Below are 26,050 nucleotides of genomic sequence, written 5' to 3'. Positions count from 1 at the left end.
AATACACAATTTAGATGGCTAGCAAATGGGGTCATATATTTGGGGATTAGAGTAGAAAATGATCTTAACAAATTATATGTTGAATGTTCTCCTCTTGCTTAGGAAAATTGAAGAAGATTTAAATAAATGGGTCACTCCTGATAACATTGATTGGTGGAGTGAGTTGCATTAAAATGAATATATTCCCACGTCTACAGTACCTCTTCCAGACTCTCCTGACACGACTATCACAGAAATTCTTCCAAAATTTGAATAAACTAATTAGGAAATTTTAATGGAAAAATAAGTTAGCTAGAGTCTCCATGGAAAAATTAACTTGGAAATTCGATAAGGGAGGATTACAACTTCCCAACTTTAAATATTATTATTGGCTGGCCCAGATGAAATTTGTCACTTCTTTCTTTGACGGAAGAGCCTTCATGGTTAGAAATTGAACTGCACAAATTCAGGGAAAGAGTTGCAGAAGATTTTATATACAAATAGGCTGTTAATTACTTTCAATAAGAGCTTTTCTTAGAGAAGAATTAGGTCCGACTATGACATTACCAGAGTGCAGTGAAATATTACGGACATAAGACCTAAAATGTGGCTGTCCAATTACCAATGAGAATTTCTTAAAATTGCATTGGCAGTGGTCAGGAAATGTATTGCAGTTACCTAGAAGTCTGATTCTCTCTTGGAAATAGCCCATTGGAATATTGAAATGCATAGCTGTGTTCCCCTGGAGAAAATTACTTACAATTTAAGGAATAAATACAATATGTTTTTGCAGGTATGGGAACCCTACTTACAAATTGTAGGGTTGAATACTTAATAAATAAAATACTTATTCTATTTATTTTTCTTTTCTCTATTTTTCTTCCTTTTATTGAAATTTAGATAAAAATAATTGGGCCTCTTCTTTGTTGAATTGATTTCAGATCTAGGTAGCTCCTTCTCTCTTTCTCTTTTTCTTTTTCCCCTCATTTTTCTTTCTCTTGTTTCCTTTTTCTTTTTTCCTTTGGCACCTATTTTCTTCTTCATTAGCGTTTTTGTTTGGGGGAGGAGGATAGGGATTATATTTGGAACATGTATTAATGATTCACATTTAATTTTCTTAATTGGGATGATAATTTGGTATTGTTTGTTGATAAAATCAAATATAAAATATTCCAAAAAAATCATACCATTTGTGAGAAAGAGTGTCTTTCTTATAATGCACAGTTAACAGGACAGGAATAATATCTTGGAGATATATTGGATGAGTTATTGAAACACCCAGTTGAGTACTGCATTGGATAAAGGATTCATATTTAAGAATTTGACATAAATACAGGCCTGTGAGGTTGAAGTTGAAATGATGATTGGTACAATTGTACTTACATTTTAGTTTTTGTATTATCAGAAATTCACCATCTTATTGGATTGAACTCAGAATCAGTTACAAAGCTAATCCCTGAATTTATTTATGTGAAAAGAAGTTCTTCAGGACCATTTTCTCTCGAGAAGGGAATTCTCCACCTCAAGGTATTGTTGGCTTGTAATTAGTTTCCTTTTAAGGCTTCATTAATTTTTTAAAGGAATTGATTTTTTTTCTTGAGAGTTACTTTTGTATTTGTTTCCACCACCCTACATGGCAGTGGCTTCCAAAATCCTTACCACTTTTTAGAAATATTTTAAAAGCAATTGGGAACGAGATTTGAACTTAATATTTTAAGATGAAGATTGGAACTCTACTGTTGGCTTGATTAATGATTCCTCATTTTTTGAAAGACACTGCTTATTACAATTTAAGGTAGTACACAGAACACATATGTCCAAACTTAAATCTAATTTTTATGCAAAAATTGATCCATTATGTGAGAAATGTAAAATTTTTGAAGCTTCACTGATCCATGTTTTGGGAATGCCCAAATTTAGAGAGATTATGGAAAGACATTTTCCAAACTATATCAGCGATTCTTAAGATTAATTCGGAACCTTGCCCATTAATTGTTCTGTTTGGTCTTTCCCGATTCCCAGATAGACTTCTATCAGTGTCTCAGGAAAAAGTTTTAGCTTTTACCATGTTGATAGCCAGGTGAGCAATTTTATTGAAATGGAAAGACCATTCATCCCCTACTCATACACAGTGGTTCTATGATGTAATGTCCTATTTAAATTTAGAGAAAATCAGATATAATATTAAAGATATAAAGTTTCAATTTATGAAAATGTGGGGCCCATTCTTATAATTTTATTATAATTAGATTAACAATTATTGTATGTTCTGGTCATTGTCTGTTCTCCTGGAGTCACCAGTGGTTCCACATTTTTATTTAGAGTTAATTTCAGTTTTTATTTCTTTTCTTTTTTTCCTTTATTTTATACAAGTTATTTCAATAAACAGGTTTTAACATGGTTGCATAGATCATTTCAATTAAATGTTTTGAGGTATTACCAAGCAATTGTTTTTTTTATTTTAAATTTTTTATTTTTCAGACTATGAACCATACTGACCAAAATACACACAAACATTTCCCTCTTGAATATACACAATGTCATTTTCTCCCCTTTTCCCCCCTCCCTTCCCTCCCTCCTTCCCACCCCCCTCCCCTCTCACTAAACGTTCAACATATCTGATACATTAAACAATGTCATCATACAATGAAAATAAACCAGAAAATTGTGTCATCTACTTTAAAACACTGGGTCAGTTCATTTCGTCTTCTCATTCTGTCATTTTAGGTGGTGGAGGTCCGCGATAGGACTTCTCTGTTGTGTTCCGTGTACGGTTCCCAAATTTGTTAGAATACTGTGATGTTATTTCTTAAATTATATTTTATTTTTTCCAATGGAATACATATATTAATTTCTATGTACCATTGCTGTATTCTCAGGCTATCTTCTGATTTCCAGGTTGAAATTATACATTTTTTTGCTACAGCTAAGGCTATCATAATAATCTTTTTTGTGCTTCATACAAATCGAGTCCAAGTTCTTTACTTATATTACTTAGAAGAAAGATCTCTGGATTTTTTGGTATGTTATTTTTTGTGATTTTATTTAATACCTGATTTAGATCTTCCCAAAACTTTTTCACTTTCTCACATGCCCATATTGCATACCTGTTTCCTTCTTACAGCGAAAACATCTATCTGATACTGTTGGGTCCCATTTATTTAACTTTTGGGGCGTGGTGTATAGCCTGTGTAACCAATTATATTGTATCATGCGCAACCTCATGTTTATTGTATTTCTCATAGTTCCAGACCATAGCTTTTCCCATGTTTCATTCTTTATCTTTATGTTTAGATCTTGTTCCCACTTTTGTTTGGGTTTACAGCTCATTCCATTGTTCTCTTTCTCTTGCAGTTTGATGTACATGTTTGTTATAAATCTTTTAATTATCATTGTGTCTGTAATCACATATTCAAAACTGCTTCCTTCTGGTAACCTCAGCCTGCTTCCCGATTTGTCCTTCAGTAGGTTTTCAGTTGGTGGTTTGCAAACATTGTACCGTGAGTTATACCATATTTGTACTTCATTTGTTCAAAAGATAATAATTTATTTCCCGAAAAACAATTTTCTATTCTTTTGATCCCTTTTCTCTCCCATTCTCTAAAGGAAAGGTTATCTATTGTGAAAGGGATTAGTTGATTTTGTGTCAATATTAATTTTGGTAGTTGATAATTTGTTTTTTTCCTTTCTACGTGAATCTTCTTCCAAATGTTGAGCAGATGGTGCAGTACTGGTGAATTCCTATGTTGCACCAGCTTTTCATCCCACCTATATATGTTCAGGTACCTTCTCCCCTATTTTATCTAGGTCTAATCTGGTCCAATCTGGTTTTTCCCTTGTTTGATTAAAATCTGATAGGTATCTTAATTGTGCTGCTCTATAATAATTCTTAAAGTTTGGTAGCTGTAAGCCCCCTTGTTTGTACCATTCTGTTAATTTATCTAGTGCTATCTTCGGTTTCCCCCCCCCCTTTCCTTATTATTTTCTTTAGCTCCTTGAAGAATTTCTCTGTTAGGTGAATTGGTAACACCAAGCAATTGTTGATGTAGTTTTTTCTAATTTTTCATTGGCTTTTTTGTTCCTGCTTACTTGTATACAAATGAATTATTATGTACTTGTCAATTCTGTATTTATGCTTATACGTTAAACTCAATAAAAATATTTTAAAATGAAATATTTAAGAATGGTCAACATTTGGAAGGATGTAGATTAGAGGTGTTCCAACTTTTTTTCCACTCATATACAATCCCTCTGCCTTTGTGATTAGTAAGGGATTACTTAAGATGGTATGTGGGGGGGGGGGGGGGGGGAAGACTTTGAACACCACTGATCTAGATGAAGGTTCAGGCCTGAAGAGTTGACCATTCTTTTTCTCCGACTGATGCTGATGAACCTCCTGAATTTCTCCAGCAGATTTTTTTTTTGCTCTTTAAATACATGTCTAATATCTTTAGAGAGGGAATCACAAGGCAGGAACCAGGTCAATTGAAAAGACAGTTGGCTGACATGGTCATTAAAGCCAAGGGTACCAAATACAGCAAAATTGAAGGACTAAAGGGGATGTCAGAAATGGAATGCATTACCTCCAAAATACTGTAAGTTAGAATACTTTTAAGGAGAATTTCCCTGCCCTTCTCTCATCAAAAACTCATTAAAAAATATTTTCAGGTGGTTCATCTTATTGTGATAGACATTGTTTTCATTCTGTCCAAGGTCTTGACGTCGTTCCTTAAGTAACCTAGCTGAGGGACTCGCGAAAGATTTCTAAACGCTTTAATTGATTTTCTTGTTTGCGTATTTTAACACCGTCGTCTACTAATCCAGGTATCTTATACACTTCTTAAATACTGTAAGCACACTGCTGCACGTAGATATTCAGTAACAGAGGGTCCTCTCCATTCTCTTTCCAGTAATTTTGGAACCAAACCTTTTGGAACATTAAGGGCGAGAGAGATAATATTGGAGACATTTAAAGAGGACAGATAATGTAAAAGATCAAAATAAAACCCAAAAGTTGGAGAAACTCAGCTGGTCAAGCAGTGTCCTCTCTACAGCAAAGGGCTATTGCCCGAAACGTCGGTTATGTATCTTTATCTTAAGTTTTGACTTCAACCACGTCCGCAGATTTTACGTGTAAAATAAGATACAGTTACATCTTGTTTGACCACATTTCCAGTGTATCTTTTACACGTAGTTAAACACGAAAATCTGCGGACGTGGTTGAAGTCAAAACACCAAGAAATGAATAAATGTATTCCATTAGAAAAAATAACATATAGTTTAAGAAATAATATTGAAATATTCGAACAAGTATGGGAGCCTTACATTAAATACAATAGCGAAAACCTACCGGGGACAAACATTACCTAAGTTGATGGAAGGAGAAGGAAAGAAAAGAATGGACTCTGTAGAATTTCTGGTGTATTTTTGTTGAATGACAACATTGTCTGACTGAATTAATGCAACCTAGATTGTATACCTAAAATGGATGAGGGGGGGGGGGGGGTGGGGGGGGGCTTGGGAGGAGGGAGGGGGGGAGAAAAAGTCACTGTAAATGTGTGAAAAAGAAAAAGTGTATATCATGGCTATTGTGATTTATGGTGTGAAAAATAAAAAATTTAAAAAAAACACCAAGACGGAGAAACAGCAGGTTTCTTAATGCAGCAAAGGTAAAAATACATTTTACGTAAAAACTGAGAAGACATTTCATTCGCAACATTGTTCCACCTCTTATTAAGGGGCAACGTCGCCAAAGAACAGGCGAAACGAAGACAGGCATGATGCTCTCTTCCTCATTACGACCTCGTCTGCTCATTTTCCAACGTGTTTAGAGATAAATCTTATCCACGTAACCGCACTCAGTGGATGCAAATGCTTGACAGATTATTTAAGAAGTTGGTTTATCCTATCCAGAATTTGGATCACTTCCCTTCCTTTTTAAACATTTTTCTAATACAAGATTTTTAAAAGACAATCGTGGGAAGAATTCGGCTGCCTCGGACACCGGTTTGCAAAAACTATTGTGAGCCTACAATAAGTGAGACCTGATGATTGATCTTTCGAAACAAAGAACGAGATACTGCGCTCTCTGTCCTCGTTCCTGAGAAAGTTGTCGTCAGCGCAGCCAAACTCGTAAAAACACAATAAGGTTCCGAGCTGCTCCAAACAGCGGGGACCATTTCGCCACTGGCTTTCGGACAACGGAGAAAACAATTTGCCGCCCCGGAAACTCAGTTTCGCGCTGATTCCCTGCTCGGTGTGTGATCAATTCTATTGACATTCCAAACAATATTGGATGACATTTCTGAAATTACTGTGTTCGAACCGTAATTCCATTTAAAACTTATAGAAACCGCAGCGCAAGGTGTGTATATCGGGGAAGCGGCATTGAATTGTAACAAATCATAACGTCAAAATATCGCTCACTGCGTGGTTTAAACACGTTACCCTGAAAAGTTAACAGACAAATGTATTAATATTCGTTTTTTAATATATTTTAAACACAGTCAATGAACACTATAAACAAAGTGCAGTCCAACATATTGTACATTCTTCTTTAATTTAAAGCAGCATTGTTCTAATGTATGGAATAAATACGCGGCTTTGATTGAAAAATAGTCCGGTTTTAGGCTATTAATACGCGCATATTTTCATTCGAAAGCATCGATGTGATGAATTGTGCAGGGAATCTACAACTGCAGTAGTCGTTTTTATTTTTGTGCACAGTTTGTATTTATTACATAAGTTTAAAACAAATTTACCTATTTTGTGGTTTAGCTCTTTTTCCAACTATTAATTTTCATTTCCTCTAATCAGTTTATTGATATATTTAATCAAAATTACATTTTGTTTAAATTGTCTATTACTTTATTTTCATCTAATTCCGCCTGTCTTCCCGCCTTAAACAACCCCCTTTTTCTTCTCCCCGCGAATTCACGGTTTCCAGTGGCGGGGGCCCGCACCGTCTCCACTGGTTCAGTCAGCGCCTATTTCCACACCAGATCCCGCGGGTTTCCGCGAGGGAATCCCTCTTGGCGACGTCACAGTATTGGGGCGGTCACCAGTTCCACCTATCCGCGAGAAGCTCGGGGTTTCCCGCTCGCTCCGGCGCTCGAAACAGCCTCTTAAAGCAATAAGGGCAGAAAGTTTCAGAGAGGAAGGAACTAGTTTGGGGCTCAGTGTAAACCAGCTATTTCTCAGGTCATTTAATGACAGCATAGCACTGGTTGGACTGGAAAATTAAGCGCAGAGAAAAGGACATCTTTGAGATAAGTTGCGAGGACAGATCTTCAGTTGTTAAGTTGTTCATTCCGAACTAACTTTTAGTGCTTAAGAATGGAGTGGAAATTAGAGCAGGTTTCTTCCCGTAAAACCAAGACGGGAGAGGAGATGCAATGGGTAAGTGCTGCTTAGCTTAACCCTTACGGACACATAGCAATCAGCACAGAGACCTCCTGAAAGGGAAGTTCCAGTGGGTGATTTCGATTGAGGTAGGTTTCAAAGACAGTAGAAAGCTAAAGTTATAGATCTCTAGCCAGATTTACTTTCTAATTTAGTCTAGAGTAAGGCATTAAACAAATCTGGAAATAATCAGGTCATTGAATGAGAACAATTGCTGCACTCTGTACAGAGCGGTGTAAACTATTGCTGTTTTGTTTTGCAGGAGACAGTAATGAAGCAACTTGCCAATGAGACAAAGTGGAGTTCACAAAAATATGCACACCGAATGTTTGAGGTATGTTTTTATGGATGTTTTATGGTGGTAGTAAAAAGTGAGAGGGTTTCACTCACAAAATGATAGCGTGAATGACATTATGTCTTGCTGTCACTCCTTGGCACCGGTCATCCATGATTAAAAAGACAGCAGAATTACTAACGAAATGACAACTTACAGTTGAATTTTGAATTGATAAATACAGACATAGGCAAAAGTTTAAACCCGTTCCAAAGTACAAGTACAGATATAAATGTTCTCTGGCAGATTTGTAATGGAAGGAAGAAAAGGTTGTGACAGTTAGGCAGTGTACTGCTAGCTGGCTGTTGTGTCTGACAGGTCAACAGCTGCTACTTACACTCCACACTGCTGCATCTGAGAGCACTTCATCAGTAATCTTGAAAGGCACCTCTCCTGCTAAATCTTTTTGTTAAAAGCAATTAGATAATTATTCAGTGATATTAAAAAGTAATCCTTTGTCCCAGTGATCATTTATTGGCCATTTCAGTGTGCTAACATTTCTGAAATAATATAATCTGAATTTGATTCTAAGTAGTTTGTCCTGGATTCACATTATCAATAAAATACTTCAAAGATAATGACATAAATTGCATCGAAGGAAAGTTGACCCAAGGAATTTAATCTCATAATCAGTCTATTTCTGGTCAAGAATTTACTTCACATTGAAGACAATTCTATCAATCTAAGTAATGTGAATCAAAATGAAAATAGCATTCTTTTTTTTTTATTTTTTTATTTTTTTTAAATTTTTTATTTTTCACACCATAAATCACAATAGCCATGATATACACTTTTTCTTTTTCACACATTTACAGTGACTTTTTCTCCCCCCCCCCCTCCTCCCAAGCCACCCCCCCACCCCCCCCCCCCCTCATCCATTTTAGGTATACAATCTAGGTTGCATTAATTCAGTCAGACAATGTTGTCATTCAACAAAAATACACCAGAAATTCTACTGAGTCCATTCTTTTCTTTCCTTCTCCTTCCATCAACTTAGGTAATGTTTGTCCCCGGTAGGTTTTCGCTATTGTATTTAATGTAAGGCTCCCATACTTGTTCGAATATTTCAATATTATTTCTTAAACTACATGTTATTTTTTCTAATGGAATACATTTATTCATTTCTATATACCATTGTTGTATTTTCAAATTATCTTCCAATTTCCAGGTTGACATGATACATTTTTTTGCTATGGCTAGGGCTATCTTAACAAATCTTTTTTGTGCATCCTCCAAATCAATTCCAAATTCTTTGTTTTTTATGTTACTTAGGAGAAAGATCTCTGGATTCTTTGGTATATTGTTTTCTGTTATTTTATTTAATATCTGATTGAGATCATCCCAAAATTTTTCTACTCTCTCACATGTCCAGATTGCATGAATTGTTGTTCCCATTTCTTTTTTACATCGAAAACATCTATCAGATACTGTTGGGTCCCATTTATTTAACTTTTGTGGTGTAATGTATAGTCTGTGTAACCAATTATATTGTATCATACGTAGCCTCGTATTTATTTTGCTATCGTATAATGACATTAAATAAAGAGAGAAGATGGTCGAATATAATTATACTCCTGTCCCTTATTTAATGTGGCCTAAAACTGCAATTATTAGAATATCTCCAGTTCAATTGATTAACTTGGTGTATCAGTCAATGTTTTAGCAAGGTAACAAATTCAAAATTAACTAGTTCATCATCATGGATAGTTTGTTATATTGGAGCCTCGTTTTATCTCGGGTACCATATTATACACTTTTGCTGGGTTTTTTTCTTTTACTCAAGTGCTTCAAAGTGATGGAATTGAGATGATCGTTTACAGATAATAAGGTGCCATTCATGTGCATTTTTCCTTTTATTTTGCAAATACTAGCAGTAGTAATTAATATTCTACATGCAAAAAGTCAGAGCTTCCATTGTTAACCCAAATAAACTGAGAAAAATAGAGATTGATTCAATGCAATGTTCAGAATGCATCTTTGGCATACAATATATAATAAATTTCAGTGTCCCTTAACAAAAATATAAAAAAGTTACTATGAGGTGGCTTTAATAAGAACTGGCTAGGATTCAGCCTCAATTTGAGATCTCCTCCAGAGCAGTATACAATCCTATAATCTAGATACAACTGCAATGTAATCTAATCTTAATCTCTAAAACGGATATAGACAATGTGTGAGAGATAAATGTGCTGTGCAGAGAGAACAAAATTTTGACTGTCACCGCTTCATTTAAAATTCATAACAAATTACGTAAAGCCAAAGACAGCTATGGATACGGTTTTACAAATTAGGTCTCGGAATAAGGTGGACAGGACATTGATATGAAGTTGGCTAAATAAAAGATAATGCAATCACGGTGAATGTTTCTTTTAGACTGAAGAAGCTGAACAGTGGAAATGTTCTTAATGGAAAATAAAGAACTAATCCATTTAAATTTCTTGGTGGCTTTATTACACATGATCGAGATTCACGATACACTTTGACATCATAATTTAATTCCAACTCAAATTATGTTTTGGGTCAAATATATTTTATGACCCTATGTGTGAAGAACAAGAATAATAGCCCAGTGATTTATAAAACAGTAAAGGCTGATGGGGCCTTTACATTTTTTCATCAGTATTACTGATCAGGAATTAGAGGTGCAAGCTACAATTTCTAAATTTGAGGATGACTCAAAACTTGGCTGAATTTGTAATCCATGAAGAGAAAACTGAGATACAAGTGGGACATAAATCTTAGGGAGATGAAAACTAAAGAAGAAATGTGAGTTGATGAATTTTGGAAGGAAGAATAAGCAGAGGCAATGTAATTAACTGTTCTAAAATGCATGCAGAAGGGCCCAGGGATATAGGGGCACAGGGTATTGAAAGTGGAAAGGCAAATTGAGAACATTTTGAACTTTAACAATAGACCAGTGATTCTCAACTTTTTTCTTTCCACTCACATACCACTTTAAGTAATCCCTATATCGTCGGTTCTCTGTGATTAGTAAGGGATTGCTTAAGGTGGTATGTGGGTGGAAAGAAAAAGTTTGAAAGGCACTGTTTTAATCATTCCTAATTGACTCGTTTTGTGCACGGTTTTATAACTCCAAAGGATATGGGCCAATGACAATTTTTCTTTTTTTTAAAAAAATTTTTTATTTTTCACACCATAAATCACATTAACCATGATACACACTTTTTCCTTTTCACACATATACAGTGCCAAGCAAATTATTTCAGTAACAGTTGGGTCTAGATCAGTGATTCTCAACCTTTCCTTCCCACTCACTTACTACCTTAAGCAATCCCTTACTAATCACAGAGCACTGGTGGCATAGGGATTATTTAAAGTGGGCAATTATTCTGCTCTCCTGTCATCAACTTTTGGGAGGCATTACCCAAGTGGAGAATGGGTATAAATGGGGAAGTGATGAACAAGATCTGACAATCTTCTATGACGATGTTGAGGTAGGATATCAGGAGAGCTACCAGCCATAAATTATTCTAGTGACACAAAGGTCTATTGAGTTGGTTTCCTGCCATCAATACACATGCAACTTAACCTGGCACAATGTAATTATGTCTCTACACTAGTTGGAAGACACTGAAGGGATATTGTTGTTGCAAATTTATTAAGTATGGAGCTTTATGATAGCATGAGTCAGGTAGGCAGTGTATTGTTAGCTGGCTGCATGGTGCTTAGACAGCAGCTGCTAAGTACCCTGCCACCTGCCCCATTGCCAATACTTCTTTCACCAGGACAAGCAGAAACTCACCAGAAGAAGAAACAACCTCCCATTTTGTGCATGGTGGTAAGGCAGTGTAATGTTAGCTGGTTGTATCCATCTTTGAGACCAGTTAACTTGCTGCTGCCCTCCTCCCGTGCATGCTTAATCTATTGTAATTTCTTGGCAACCGTTATTTTATGGACTGAAAATTTTCAGCTTAGTATGAATGAAGAGATTAGTATGGAAATGTTCTTAATGGAAAATAAAGAACTAAACCATTTAAATTTCTTGGTGGCTTTATTACACATGATCAAGATTCACGATACACTTTGACATCATAATTTAATTCCAACTCAAATTATGTTTTGGGTCAAATATATTTTTATGGCCCTATGTGTGAAGAACAAGAATAATAGCCCAGTGATTTATAAATCATTTCATTTGGGACTTTCAATGGTTTAGGAGTTAAATTTTCCCTCCTTTATTTGCTGTTTTTGTGTAAAGTCCTTGTGCAGCTGTTTGTCTGGTACTGACAGATCATCCAGTGAAAGAAGTACCTGCTTACAATACTCAGCAAGTATGCGCAAGGGCTTTACCAGGAACAATGATTTGGAGTTAATTAGGAATATGTGTGTTGATTAGGCAGTGTAATGTTAGCTGGCTGTCAAATAGGAATCAACAGCTACATGCACTACCACATCAGCTCATGGCCTCACAGCAACAAAACAATTATATTACCTTGATCATTGCAAAAAAAAAAGTCCAATGCACTTCATAAGATGTTCTTGAGTTACTGGACCTGGTGAATAAGCTGAAGCCATTCTCCAATTCAGGAAGCTGGTACTCCAGTAACTTGCTGTAGCATGGGGACTCAACAACTCTTGCACACACAAGGCTGACCACCTGATTTCTTCAGAGATCACGTATATAACTGGTCATGATCTCACTACAATAATGACTAAGTTTTGTTATTGTGATAGCATCATTGCCAAATTCTTTGTGGTTATGCATCAGTGTACCCATTAGACCCAGCAAGTGCCAGCCAGAGACCCAGTGCATCTATTTTGTTGCTGTTCCAAATCAGCAGATTGATAAGACCTGAGTGGGAATAGAGGTGAGGATAAAACATACAAGCACATTTAGGAGAAAGTGCAGGACTGGAAAACAGAAGGGCACAGAAGAAGAGGAACGGGAGAAATCTAATGAAGAATGTTAGCCAAGGCATTATAGTATTTTGAACAGAAAATGATTTGGGTAGTGGGGAAGGTCTTGATAAAATTAATTTAGATTAGATGAAATTCTAGTAGTCATTAGTGTGAACAGTTCAGTGAGAGCTGGATTGGAACAGGGTTCCAAAGTGTGGGTTGTATTTTTGAGGGGAAGCAGACAAAGTTGATGGGACTGGTTTGGGTTACCTGTTGAGCAGGAATCATGACAAAGTTCTGACTCATTGAGAATTTGACGTCGCACAACCTGACAGCACACATTTGTGGAATTAATTTTGTTAATGGAAACTAAAAAGTTGTTCTGGCAAGTATACACACAGGCATATAAATCAATGTAATACTTTAAAATATACAAAACCATTCAAATAAAATATTTTTATTTGTTTTGCATAGATTGTCAAAAAGCTCAAGGAATGTAATCACATTGATATACATCAAAATGTATTAATTTCCCAAACACAATTATTCACAGCAGGGCTGCTGCAGTTTTCTTCTGATCTTATCTTTAAATCTTTCATTTATTGGTTGATTTTCGCTTTTCATGAATCTTGCTATATTGTTTCATCACATTTACTAGAATTCAAGCATTTAAAAGTGAAATGCAAATCACAATTACTGCTATTAAACAGAGCAGTGAAAGCTCATACATAGATCAAACCAGAATTAAGCCACACTCATTTTAAGAACTTGTGAATGAAGTTCTCAAATGCCAACAAAGTAACAAGTACACATAATTTCAGAACAAGCCTTTAAAGTACAAAAAATCCCAAGGTTCTTTAAAGATTCTGAAAATATTAGGCCCCATGATTAAAAAAGAGGTAGATTTTAAGAATGGTCTTAAAGAAAGGTAGCAAGGGAGAGAATTTGAAAGCCCAAAACTGTCACTGATACTATAACTTTGAGAGAAAGTCTGGTATCATTTCTCCAGGAGTTTGTTTCATTGCTGTGGACCATCCAAAAATTGCAAACCCTCCCATTATCCCTATACAAGGACTTCACTCAAAAAAAATGTAATAATCACAGAAAAATCATTGCATCCTTACCCAATAACTTTTTCCAACCTATTTTCTAAGATTTTGATGTTTTTCTTTCTCAAAAAAGTTAACAGCTCAACCTCACATCCATAATTCTTGAAAAATACTTTGTACCTCTGCAGTCCAAAATTAACATGAATATAGGCACAGCAGATAAAAGGCAATGGTGCAACTGGTGACTCCACAGCTAAATGTCACTGAATGCTGGCTCTGCCATGGGCATTTGCAGAGTTTAATGTTTTCCCAGCCATTCAAGCCAGAGATAAGAAGAAATTTCTTCACCCAGAGAGAACCAAATCTTTGGTACTCTCTTCCTAGAAGGGGCATGAAGTTTCTGTCATTAAGTTTATTCAAGGTAGAGTCGTTCAATTTTTAGATTTGAAGGCAATCAGGAGATTGTTACTGCAGGAGAGCAAAGATCAGCCATGCAACAGGCTCAAAAGGCTGAATGGCCTACTCCTGGCTTTTATATCATATGGGCAAACAAACCTGTACATATGCTGTTTTTGGAGGTGTCCTAGTTTCACTGTTATGTTAATGGACAACCTAAATATAAAGAGGCAAACGTGTTACACAGTAAAACCTCTGGTATCTGGCACCTACAGGGTGCTTGAAACTCACTGTTACAATGCATAACTAATGCACCTGGATTAAGAATAAATAGTTTAAAATACAAAAATGCTATACTGCATTTACACTGAACAAACTTCACTTGCATGAATATGTAAACCTTAAAACATTTTTCTTTATTTTTAGTCACATTCTTTGAAACCATTTAACCATAGCGGCATTTCCAAGTTCTTTCCCCTCCATGGAGCTGCCTGAAAGACGAACAATAACACTACTGCTCCCAAGTTTACAGACAAAGCCTTACTAATATACTAATTAAGATTCTTACTAAGCAGGGATAAGGAGACACTTAGAGAGTCACCCCAATGATGAACTGCATCAACCAGCTCTTCATCCTGGGTATGCCATTTTATTCAAACATAACTTTATTCAAACAGATGTTACAAGCAAAGCATGACCAAGGCACTCTGCTTCCTGAATATTTGTTTTAAACTTTTATTTGTTCTTATTTACTTCAATTTATTTATTTTCCTTAATTTTTTTTGGCAGTGCTCGAGGGTGCCAGTTGCTTGCTGTACAATGAATTAACAGCAGATAGTGGTAGATAAATAGAAATAAAAACAGAGGAATATGCAAGAGTTGGTTAAGTAACTGTGGAAGAAGAGTATCATGATATAACTGAGTAGCTACTTTATATTGGGATGTGAGGGAGTTTTGAAAAACTTTTTACATCTCAAAAGATGCGTTGGCCTTTACCCAGCCAAACATATTTACTGTTCAACAAATTCAAAAAGTGAGCAATATGAACATAAAATCAGTTTTTTGTAGATTATGTATTAATATATCTGACAGAACCAGAAACCAAAAACTGCATTTACAACTGGAAGACTACAGGAGGGTCTCTGGGTACAAATTGGGACAAAATTGAGATTATGCTGTTAATTGATGGGGATTATACAAATTGTCAAAGAACTACGCAATTTAGATGGTTGAAGAATGTATTAAGTATTTGGTGATTAAAACAGATAATGATTTGAAAAATTTATATAACCTTGCTTAAGAAGGTTGAATTAGATTTAAATAAATGGATAACTTCTGAAAACTTTAATTGTTAAGAGTTTTTCCAGACTCTTCCAATACCATTACCACAGAAATATTTTTCAAAATTTGAATAAATTGGTTAGAAATTTTCTTTGGAATGTTAGCCAGAGTTTTCCATGGAAAAATTAACTTGGAAATACCATATGGGAGGTTTGCAACTTCCAAATTTTAAACATTACTATTGGGTGGCCCAGATGAAATTTGTCACTTCCCTCTTTGATGGAAGAGACAAGCCTTTGTGGGTGGAAATTGAACTGCACAAAGTCAGAGAGAGAGTAGCAGAAGATCTTGTATTATAAATGGGACACAAAATCTATTTCTGGTGGAAAAAAAGTATCTTTAACAAAGCATATTTTGAATATTTGGTATAAATTGAATAATTGAAACAAAATGAAAAATATCTCCAAAAATGCCCTTGTCTCAAAATAGATTAATTCCTTTAACAATGGATAATAAAATTCTACATACATGGTCCCAGAAAGGGGTATGCAGAAGATTATTATATGCAAGGGCAACTAATGCCATTTGAACTAATGTCAGTTAAAAAAATAGATATAATATTCTTAACAATACAATCTTCTACTTTCAATTAAGAGCTTTCTTCAGAAATGAATTAGGACTGGCCATGATTGTTACCAGAGTGCAGTGAAATGGAGATTCTGATTTGAAAGGTGAATACATGGAAATTTACATTTGCATTGTATTCTCTACTTCAGTTGTAAACTCCTAAGCAGGAGTTATATCAATCAAAAAAATGATGGCAATTTGACTTGAATATTAGTATTAGTGATAAAAACTGGTCCGATCTATGTCAAGACAGCATGACCAATAAAATAAATGTAAGCTATAGATTGGTGCAATACAAGTTTTTGCATCAGCTACATCTTACCCCGCAGAAATTACATAAATTCTAATATATCAGATATATGTTTTAGATGCGGTGAATAAATGGGAACCTTTTTACATTCTACCTGGTCATGCTGTAAAGTGAAACCTTTCTGGGAAAATTTATTAGACCAGATTATTAGGAAACAATTGCCACAAAGTCCAGAATTGTTTCTCTTATTGTGGACACAAGACCTAAACTGAGGCTGTCCAAGTACCAATTAGAATTTCTTAAAATTTCATTGACAGTGGCCAGCAAATATATTGTGGTTACTTGGAAGTCTGATTCCCTTCTGGATATAGCCTGACAGAATGTGGAAATGTATAGTTGTGTTCGCCGGAGAAAATGATGTAATTTAAGGAACGAGAATAGCATTTTGGCAGGTATGGCAACCAAATTTTCAAAATGCAGTGTTGAATATTTAGGGTTACTTATTCTGTTCCTGATTTCTACATCCTTGTTCTGAGGTCCTTGTCTGAGGTCTAGGTAAGAAAAGTAATTAGATCCTCTGAAGTGGATCCCAATAGTTCCTCTTTCTTGCTTTTTTGTCTCTATTTTCTCATTCTTTCCTTTCTTTTCTATCTCAGTGTTATGTTGGGGGGGGGGGAAGAGAGGGGATGGGTTGTTTAGAAATATGGACAACCTGTATCATTGATTTTTTTCATTTAAATTTATGTATTTGGGTAATGGTTAATTCTTGATACATGTTTGACCACAAAATTAAAGTATTAAAAAAAAATTCAATATGCTCTAAGGCTAGTTTTATCCATATTAGGCAAACAGCTGTTCTGCCATGTGACAGAGCACAGGCACCTGTGTAATGGCCATACAGGTTACAGAAATTTTGCTGTGCAGAATTCACAGATAATGGTCCAAAACTTTGAGATACAGAATAAAACTCGGACTCATAGAATTTATGTGAATACAAAGAAAACAGGTCAACATTATTAAAAAAAGTGCACGTTTCTTGACATGTGCAGATGACATGTTCTGGAAAATTGCTTTTTAGAAATGCACCCCTGGGGTTGCCTGCAATAAGGCACAATTACAATCAGGAGTATTGTCCTCAGGCCAAAAAAAAATTGAAGCATCTACAAAATTATTGATACATTATTTGGGAAAATTGATCTTTTAACAAATGCAAACTAAAGCCTTGCCATTATAAATAGTTTGGATAAATTGTGGATATGGTAGTTTATGAAACCAAAAGTATTTTGGAAGGTGCATTTATCTTCCTTATATCTCACACACACTTGACTAGGTGCTATAATTTGTCATGGGCAACCGAACTATATTATTTATTGGCTGATTACATTCACTGGAGAAAGTCTTGCAATACAGTTAAAAAAGGTAAATTAAAATAATGTTATTGTACAGGTTGGCATTATATCATATTGTTTCATAGAATCAGATCATCATTATCCAACACATTTATTTGAATGCTGGAGACAATCTATCTGAAATGTAGATTTTCTTCAGGTTTGCATATTCTCAAACTGAAATTAGAAAGTAGATAAGAATTGAGAAATAAGAATTTAACTGGTAATAGTGCAAAAGAATGAATGAACCAGATGACCTGGATTAAATATTTAAAGATACAGTCTGAAAACTAAAAACTGTGATTGTGGACATAAACCAGTGATCAGTCAATCAAACAGATGTAAACACTTCAACTTAAGTTTATCTTGAACCTTATCCACTACTTTCAAACACAAAAGCCGTTTTCAGGTGCATCCTCCGCCTTGAAGGCAGTTACAGGAGCGGATCCCAGCCTGAAGACTCACCTTTCAGGTGGCAGCCCTAAAAGGCTGCAACAGCCCACCCGAAAGGGCCTATTGATATCCAGAGGCGCCTCGTAGCACCTCCGCATTTGATGGTGGGGGGGGGGGGGGGGGGGGGGCGACTGGTGCCACAGCGCCACCCATCATAAATATGCAGCATAGCAATGGCCGTCCTCCCTACCCATAATCCCCCATGCAGATGGAACCGCTCTGTGTTTCCCCCGCAGTTCTAGCTGCATGGGGCTTTATGGGTAGGGAAGACCGCCATTACTATGCCATATTTTGCGCAGCAGAGAGCGGCCAGCTTGACTGTGACAGCCGCACCGGCCACCCTTGCCCCAAAGTCCCCCGCCCCGCTGCCCAACAGACCCTACCCTACTGGGGAGGGGAGGTTGGCAGTACATCGGGGCAGGGGCAGCCAGCAGGGGAACATTGGGACAGGGGCAGCCGGCTGGGGATGTTGGGCAGTGGGGAGGGTCCTGTCAGGTCATTTGGCGGGGGGATGTCAGGGAGTTGTGTCGCTGGCTGATAGTGTCATCAACCTGCCCCTAGGCAGCTGCTTCCAGCGGCCGCACATTCAGGTGCCTCAGTGGAGCCCGGAAATTCGCCGATTATCCCTCCCCGAGGAGGATTGGTGTCGGCGCCTCGGAGGTGCGTTTGGCGCATTCAGGTTGGCATCTCATCAGCTGCATAGGGGTAGAATATGTGGCTTTACATTCTGGCCACCTTCTCCCCAGCTGGCTGCTCCAGCCCCCCTCTCCCCAGCCAGCTGCTCTAGCCCCCTTCTCCCCCGCCGGGGGGCAGAGCGATCAGTGTGGGGACATTCCACGGGGGATAGCCCACGCTGGCTGTCCCAGCTGACAGCCAGCCATCCTAACTTGACAGCTCAAGGGACAGGAGTTGGAGTGCGCTCAGATGTGCATCCTGGTACAGCTGTCCCTTCAGATGGCCAGCGCTGTGCTTTTAGCACTGCCACCTGAACGGAAAATCAAAGGGCCGCTTTCTCTTCTTCAGGCGCATTCATACACCTGAAGAAGCCTTTAGATAACTCAGACAAAGCAGAATCTGAAATGACAAGGGTCAGACTTAAGCCGCTTTCAGGTGCAATCACTCTGAGAATGCTCCTGAAGAAAAGGCTGTGGGTGTGTTTGAATAGACGTTCAGGTGGCAGCGCTGAAGGTGCTAATCTGGCACCTGAAAGGGCTGGCTGCAGGAGAGGCGCCTTGGAGTGAATGCCAGCTCCTGTCAACTGTGGCCGTAGTCCCGCCCGCTGTCAGGCTGGGGCAGTTGGTGTGGGACATCGGGGCAGGGACAGGGGCAGCCGGCACGAGGAGGGGCATTGCCGGCTGAATGATATCAGTCTGCCCCCTAGCAGCCGCTTTCAGGAGCCACAGGGGACTGCTCAGATGCGGAGATTATACTTCCTTGAGGAGGTTTGGGTGAGTACTGCTCGGGGCTGGGTTTTGCGCTTTCAGGTGGCCTCCCGACTGCCACATTTGGGTAGAAAATGTGGCTTTACATCGGGGTATTCTGGCCACCTCAAAGCGACTAAGCTTAAAAGTCTGCCTCACTGGAGGCCTACCCTTAAACATGAGTTTCTTCCTCCACAAGTTGCTCCTTCTTCCATTCCTGTGACGTCCTCCTCCATCAAAATAGGGGTCGGCACTACCCGACTATGGGTGCCAAACCCTCCCCCCCCACTCCAGTCCAGCGTCATTGGACTGAGAGAGGCTAGATCCCCACACCCCCCCGAAGCCTTGGCCATTTCAAATGTAATGTGTATGTGCAAAGTTTCACGCATGTGCAATTGATCCTCTTGGCCCGGAGATCGATGTCAGTTGCCGGCGCCATCTTGGGTAGCAGTACTCGAGTTCTGCACTGGCGTGGAGTACACCAGTCGATTGATGCTGTGGTCTGGGTTGCGTTGAAGTCAACTCTGAAGGCTTCGTGTGCAAGGTAGGCGGAGTTACTTCAGTAATCGTTGACTGTTTAATGGCTGGGTTCTTGGGTGTTTGAGCTTTTATCTTCCTCATGACTGTTTGAAAGGTACTTCAGCAATGTAATCAACAGTTATAAAAAGTTTTTAAAACTTTCAAATGGGTTTTAAATAGTTCTTCCAGGAGGGGGTGTCTTCCCACGTCTTCTCCCTATGACATCATGCCACGCCCCCACTTCAACTTAAGTGAAGTATCAAGATGTTTACCAGGCATTGTTACCCTAAATACTATAGGTAATATATTTTGCTTTATGGACAATATAACAAATGTTTAGGAAATATTTGTTAATAGATTCTACCATATTAATGTAACTAATTAAACAACTTGAAATCTAGAATTCTGTGACATTGATTAGGTCTGATCCTAGATATGAACAAAACATTTCAATCACCTTTCAAATCACAAAACATATACTGAAACCTAAATGATGTCCATTTTAAGTAACGTCCAAATTTAGGTTGCTTCGAGAAATGGAAATGGAAAAGATAATCTGTTCATTCTTAGTGGTTGTTTAAACATCAAATTTAAATTGATTTCAGGATTATCACATTGTGTATAAACTTGCTGTTGTAGTTTACATGAACTGTAATGCTGGACTGGTAATTTTCAAAAATATTATGAGATGTTTACCTATATAACAAGACACCTCATGTAAACTTCAATAGCTATAAGTCTACCACAAAAAGATAGCACATTTCTATTGTAACACAATAATTAAATATTTGTTAGATATTGAACAAAATGGTGACCACATATTTCAATAGATATAGTTTCAATATTCAGTATCGGGACTTGAAACACATCTGTGTGGCTGGATATTTAAGAGGCGAGGGAAGTTTAATGGCTGGGTTCTTGGGTGTTTGAGCTTTTATCTTCCTCATGACTGTTAAACTGCAACAGCTTACATAAGCTTGAGAAGTGCCGACCATGATCAAACTTCAAACAACGAAGTTGTCTGACACAGCAGCTTAGTTCAAAACTCGTCTCTTTTATCGATTATAATTTTTGCCACTAATTCTGATATTTCTTGCTTGATGGTTGCCATGGGTTCTTCAGTTCGCCAGACCTTTACCACATGACCCTTTGGGTTGACCAGGTATTTCCAAAAATTCCATCGAGGTTCCATCTTTGTTGTATCTAAAATTTTAAAATACATAAATAATCATAACTACAAATAAAGTTAATGCATAAACTAAAGAGTAGGAGGAAACTTCTGAAACTGTCATAATTTGCTTAATCACAAGCGCAAAAATATTCCTGTTAAAATGCCAGGGGGAGGGGTCACTAACAAGGTAGAATACACCAAATTAGAAGGGAGTGATTTTTTTCAGACAATAGGTTGGATTGCACTGTAGACAGCCTGTTGCTGGAGTTTGTTGTCTGATCCTGAGAAAGATGACTGATCCTCCACATATGGTAGGCATTCTGATGAAGCACACTTGGCCACGTGGCCTGAGGCACTATATTTTGATGCTCTGCCCTGAAACATCTCAATGGCCTTTTTACAGCATTCTGCTGTCCAAGGGGTTTGAATTGCTTTTAAACGTCTCTGATATTTTGAATGCAAAAGATAAAGCAGTTTAAAAGATACATTTAATTAAAATCAAGAAGTTAACTAAAAATATTATTGGAAATAAAACATCATGTTTGTCATCAGTATCAATGATCTGGATGATAATGTGGTAAATTGGATCAGCAGGTTTTGAATCATAAAGATTGGAGGAGTTAAGGACAGTGAAAAAGATTTTCAAAGCTTGCAGTGGGATCTGGAAAAATGGCAAATGGAATTTAATGCAGACAAATGTGAGGTGTTGCATTTTGGAAGGACAAACCAAGAAAGGACATACACAGTAAATGGTAGGGCACTGAGGAGTGCAGTAGAACAGACGGACCTGGGTTTATTTCCTGAAAGTGATGTCAGAGGTAGATAAGGTTGTAAAGAGCACTTTTGGCATAATGGCCTTCATAAATTGAAGTACTGAGTATAGGGGTTGGGATGTTATGGTAAAGTTGTGTAATACAGTGCTGAGGCCAAATGTAGAGAATTGTGTGCAGTTTTAGTCACCTGACTACAGGAAAGCTATCAATAAGATAGAAAGAGTGCAGAGAAGATTTACTAAGATATTGCCCAGACTTCAGGAACTGAGTTACAGGGCAAGTACTTTGGGGCTTTAATCCCTGAAGCATAGAAGAATGAGGGGATATTTGATGGAGATGTTTAAAATAATGAAGGGGATAGACAGAGTAAATATAGGAAGGTTTTTTCCACTGAGGGTAGGTGAGATACAATCCAGAGAACATTGGTTAAGGGTGAAAGGGGAACATTAGGGGGAATATAGAATTTGGATAGGTACATGGATGAAAGATATGGAGGGCTATGGACTGGGTCAGTATGACAAAGCAGAAAAATGGTTCGGCACAGACTAGAAGGGCCAAAGGGACCTGTTTCTGTGCTGCAATGTTCTATGGTTCTAAAACAGCTAGCACAATGCCATTACAATGCCAACAGCCAGGGTTTGAATCAGGCTCTGTATAAAGATAAGGAACTTATTTTTCCTGTGACCTGTGTGGGTTTTCTCTGGGTGTTCTGATTTTCTCTCACCCTCCGTCAACTGTGCTGAACAGTTTAAAAAAATGTAAGCTAGTCCTGAGTATTTAACTGGAGATTCTTAATTCCATTTAAGTGTTTGACTGAAATATAAATAACAGAAAAATAAGTTATGGGATCGAAACTCATAGCAGCCCTGATTTTATTGAATTGCAAAGCAGACTTGAAGTACTTTTTATTTACTGTATACAGATTATATGCATATAATAGTGGAATCTTGTGGACCAATTTTTTAGTAAAATTTAGGGGGTCGGCTATTACACACATACTACTTTTGACCGCAGTAAGTACCTGCGTCATTTGGGGGCGTCAGGAGTGTAGTAAACCACTGTATGAATGTTTAGCCATCTGGAGACATCCCTTGGCCGATTGTACCTATGACTCCTCCCGCAGACACCTGAATAAAGGTGACTGTTCCATAGCCCCCTCCCCAGTTCAGGACAGTTGACCAGCATGGACTTGCCTCTATTCTATTGGTAATAAAAGCCTATCAGTTTTTCATAACTTATCTTGAATTTGATGCACCATCAATTATTTTATTAGCAATAAATTTTGATAATGGAGCAGATCTGAAAACCAGAGAAGTTGGAAATCAACCTGCAATGCCGGAAGCCTCCAATAACTTGAAATTCTGGTTGTGTTGCTTCGAAGCATTACTGCAAACATCACCTACTATCATTCTATCAGAGAATGACAAGCTGCAGGTACTACATTCCCGGGTTGAACCCCTGGTATGGTCAATGATCAGGGACACTAAGTCGTACCCAGAGACGATGGACATCCTGAAAGGCTAGTACCTGAGGAAGGTAAACAAGGTGTACGCGAGACACATCCTGGCTACCAGAAAACAGCGACCTGGGGAATTGAACGCTGAGTATCTCTGAGCCCTGCAAACTCTTGGATGGGCCTGCGACTGTAAGGCCATGACGGCCGCAATGAACACAGGGGTCCTGATCAGAGGTGCCATGTCATGGACATCAGGTCCTACTACATCTGGCAGAGGCCTTTGGATCAAGGTAAGCTCAACTTGTAGAGGGCAGTCGAACTGGCAGGCATGCTAGAGGTAGCCCTCCAGAATATGGAAGCCTACTCGGCGACCTTGTGGTTGCCCCAGGCATCTCCATCTTGGGATGTGGGAGGACCGCAACACTACGGAATGCCACCACTGCCATGTACCATCAGCAACCTGTCCATACTCCGCGAGCACCCGAAGTGTTACTTCTGCAGCCTGAACAAGCATTTGATGGAACACTGCCTGGCGAAAGACATGGTTTGCTTTAACTGGGGAAAAAAAGGACATTGCATGAAAGTGTTTCAGTCTAAGTCACTCCAACCCAGCAGCACTGTGTGTGGGCCATGGGGGCTCCATCTTCGATGCTGCCATCTTTGAAATCCAGCAGCAACTGTGTGCAAGTCATGGGGATTGCCATCTTGGGACAGAAACCCTGAACACTCCACCGCATCTACAGACAATGATCCAATATTAGCCTCCATCACGCTGGATCAAGGTAGCCCTCATCAACTCGATGATGGACAAGCAGGTTAATGGTAATGAGACAAGCTGCCTGTTCAATAGTGGGAGCACAGAGAGCTTCAGCTACCCCGACTTGGCGCAGCGTTACTCCCTTACAGTAAGGCCAGTAAGCCACAAAGTCTCTTTGGCCTTGAAGTCCCATACGACTGATGTTCGCAGCTACTGTGTAGTGACCTTGAGTGTGCGGGACACAGACTACAAAGACTTTAAACTCTTGGTGATCTCTGAACTGAACTGCCATGCTGCTGGAACTGGACTTTCAATACCCTACCTCACCGTCCGTAACCAGCAGTTCCACCAGCAAAAGCTCCCCAGCCTCTTCCCCCACTATTTCCAGCCCACAACCCAAAAAGATTGCCCATTGCGCACAACTCTTGACTCTCAGGATCACCCCTCCACCGTTGTTCTTTAACCTCAGCCCTGACTGTAAACCTGTTGCCACCAAAAGTAGGTGGTACAGTACTAGGGACAAGGCCTTTATTAGGTGGAGGTGCAGCGGCTACTCAATGAAGGCACTAATGAAGTCAGCACCAGATCCTGGAGAGCCCAAGTGGTGGTGGTGGTGATGAATGTGGAGAAAAACTATAGTCATTGACTATAGTCAGACCATTAACAGATATACGCAGCTGAACGCATACCCTCTTTCCCACTTATCCGATATGGTGAACCAAATAGCTTAATATCAGGTATTCTCCACCACTGATCTAAAGTCAGCTCATCAGCAGCTCCCCATCTGCCTGGAGGACTGCCAATATAACCATTTACAGCACAAAAACAGGCCAGTTTGGCCATACTAGTCTGTGCCAAACATCTTCTCCCACCTAGTGCCACTGACCACATTTGGCCCATAACCCTCCACACCTCTCTTGTTCATAACCTATTCAACCTTTCCTTGAATATTAACATCAATCTCACCTACCTCCACTGCTGGAAGTTCATCCCATACCCCCATCACCCCTTATGTTTCCTTTAAAGTTTCCTCCTTTTACTCTCAATCCATGCCCTCTTATTTGAATCTTCCCCCACTCTCAGTGGAAAAAACCTGTCCACACTGACTCTATCTGTCCCTCTTATAATTTTGAATACCTCTATCAAATCACACCTCCACCTTCTACGCTCCAGGGATAAAGTCCCAACCTGCTCAACCTTTCCCTGTAACTCAACCCTGAAACCTCCTCTGCACTCTCTCTATACTGTTTATATCATTCCTGTAATCCAGTGACCAAAACTGTACACAATATTCCAAATTTGGCCTCACCAATGCCTTATACAATTTCAACACAACATTCCACCTCCTGTGTTCTATACTCTGATTTATGAAAGCCAACATACTAAATTTCTTCACACCACCCTATCCACATGTGACTCAACTTTCAGAGAATTATATAACATGACTCCTAAATCCCTTTGTTCCACTGCATTCCTCAATTGTCTACCATTTAATGTGTATTTCCTATTTCGATTAGTCCTACCAAAATGTAGCACCTCACATTTATCAGTATTAAACTCCATCTGCCATCTTTCAGCCCACTCTGCTAACTGACCTATAACACCCTGTAAGCTTTGATAATCTTCCTTAACCTTTGTATCATCTGCAAATTTACCACCCTATCATCTAGTTGCTTAATATATATGAAAAACAGCAGTGGACCCAGTACTGATCCCTAAGGCTCTTCACTTGTCACCGGCCTCAAATTCAACAAACAATTTTCCACCACGACTTTGGGATCTCCCATCCAACCATTGTTGAATCCATTTCACTACTTCAACATTAATACCTAATGCTTCTACCTTCCTTATTAACCTCTTATGGGATCCTTATCAAAAGCCTTACTAAAGTCTAAACAGACATCCACCGCCGTCCCCTCATCAAACTTTTTGGTA

At 38.4% G+C, this 26,050-nt stretch overlaps 1 protein-coding gene across 3 annotated transcripts in view; it reads right to left on the bottom strand.

Moving 5' to 3' along the window:
- Nucleotides 1-26,050, bottom strand: part of gpx8 (glutathione peroxidase 8 (putative)) — a 76,082-nt gene that overhangs the window by 30,921 nt on the left and 19,111 nt on the right. Inside the window, exon 3 of one of the 3 annotated variants that reach the window (XM_069924354.1) lies at nt 18,146-21,161. The exons of the other annotated variants lie outside the window; for them this stretch is intronic. Within the exon in view, the coding sequence (XP_069780455.1) occupies nt 20,998-21,161 (164 nt within the window). The 3' untranslated portion in view covers nt 18,146-20,997. Of the gene's footprint in view, nt 1-18,145; nt 21,162-26,050 lie in introns of those variants that run through there. 3 annotated transcript variants of the gene reach the window in all.

This window comes from Narcine bancroftii, chromosome 3 (assembly GCF_036971445.1).
Source record: "Narcine bancroftii isolate sNarBan1 chromosome 3, sNarBan1.hap1, whole genome shotgun sequence".
Lineage (NCBI taxonomy): Eukaryota > Metazoa > Chordata > Chondrichthyes > Torpediniformes > Narcinidae > Narcine > Narcine bancroftii.
Note: the sequence above shows the minus strand (reverse complement) of the source record. Positions and strands in the feature narration are given on the sequence as shown.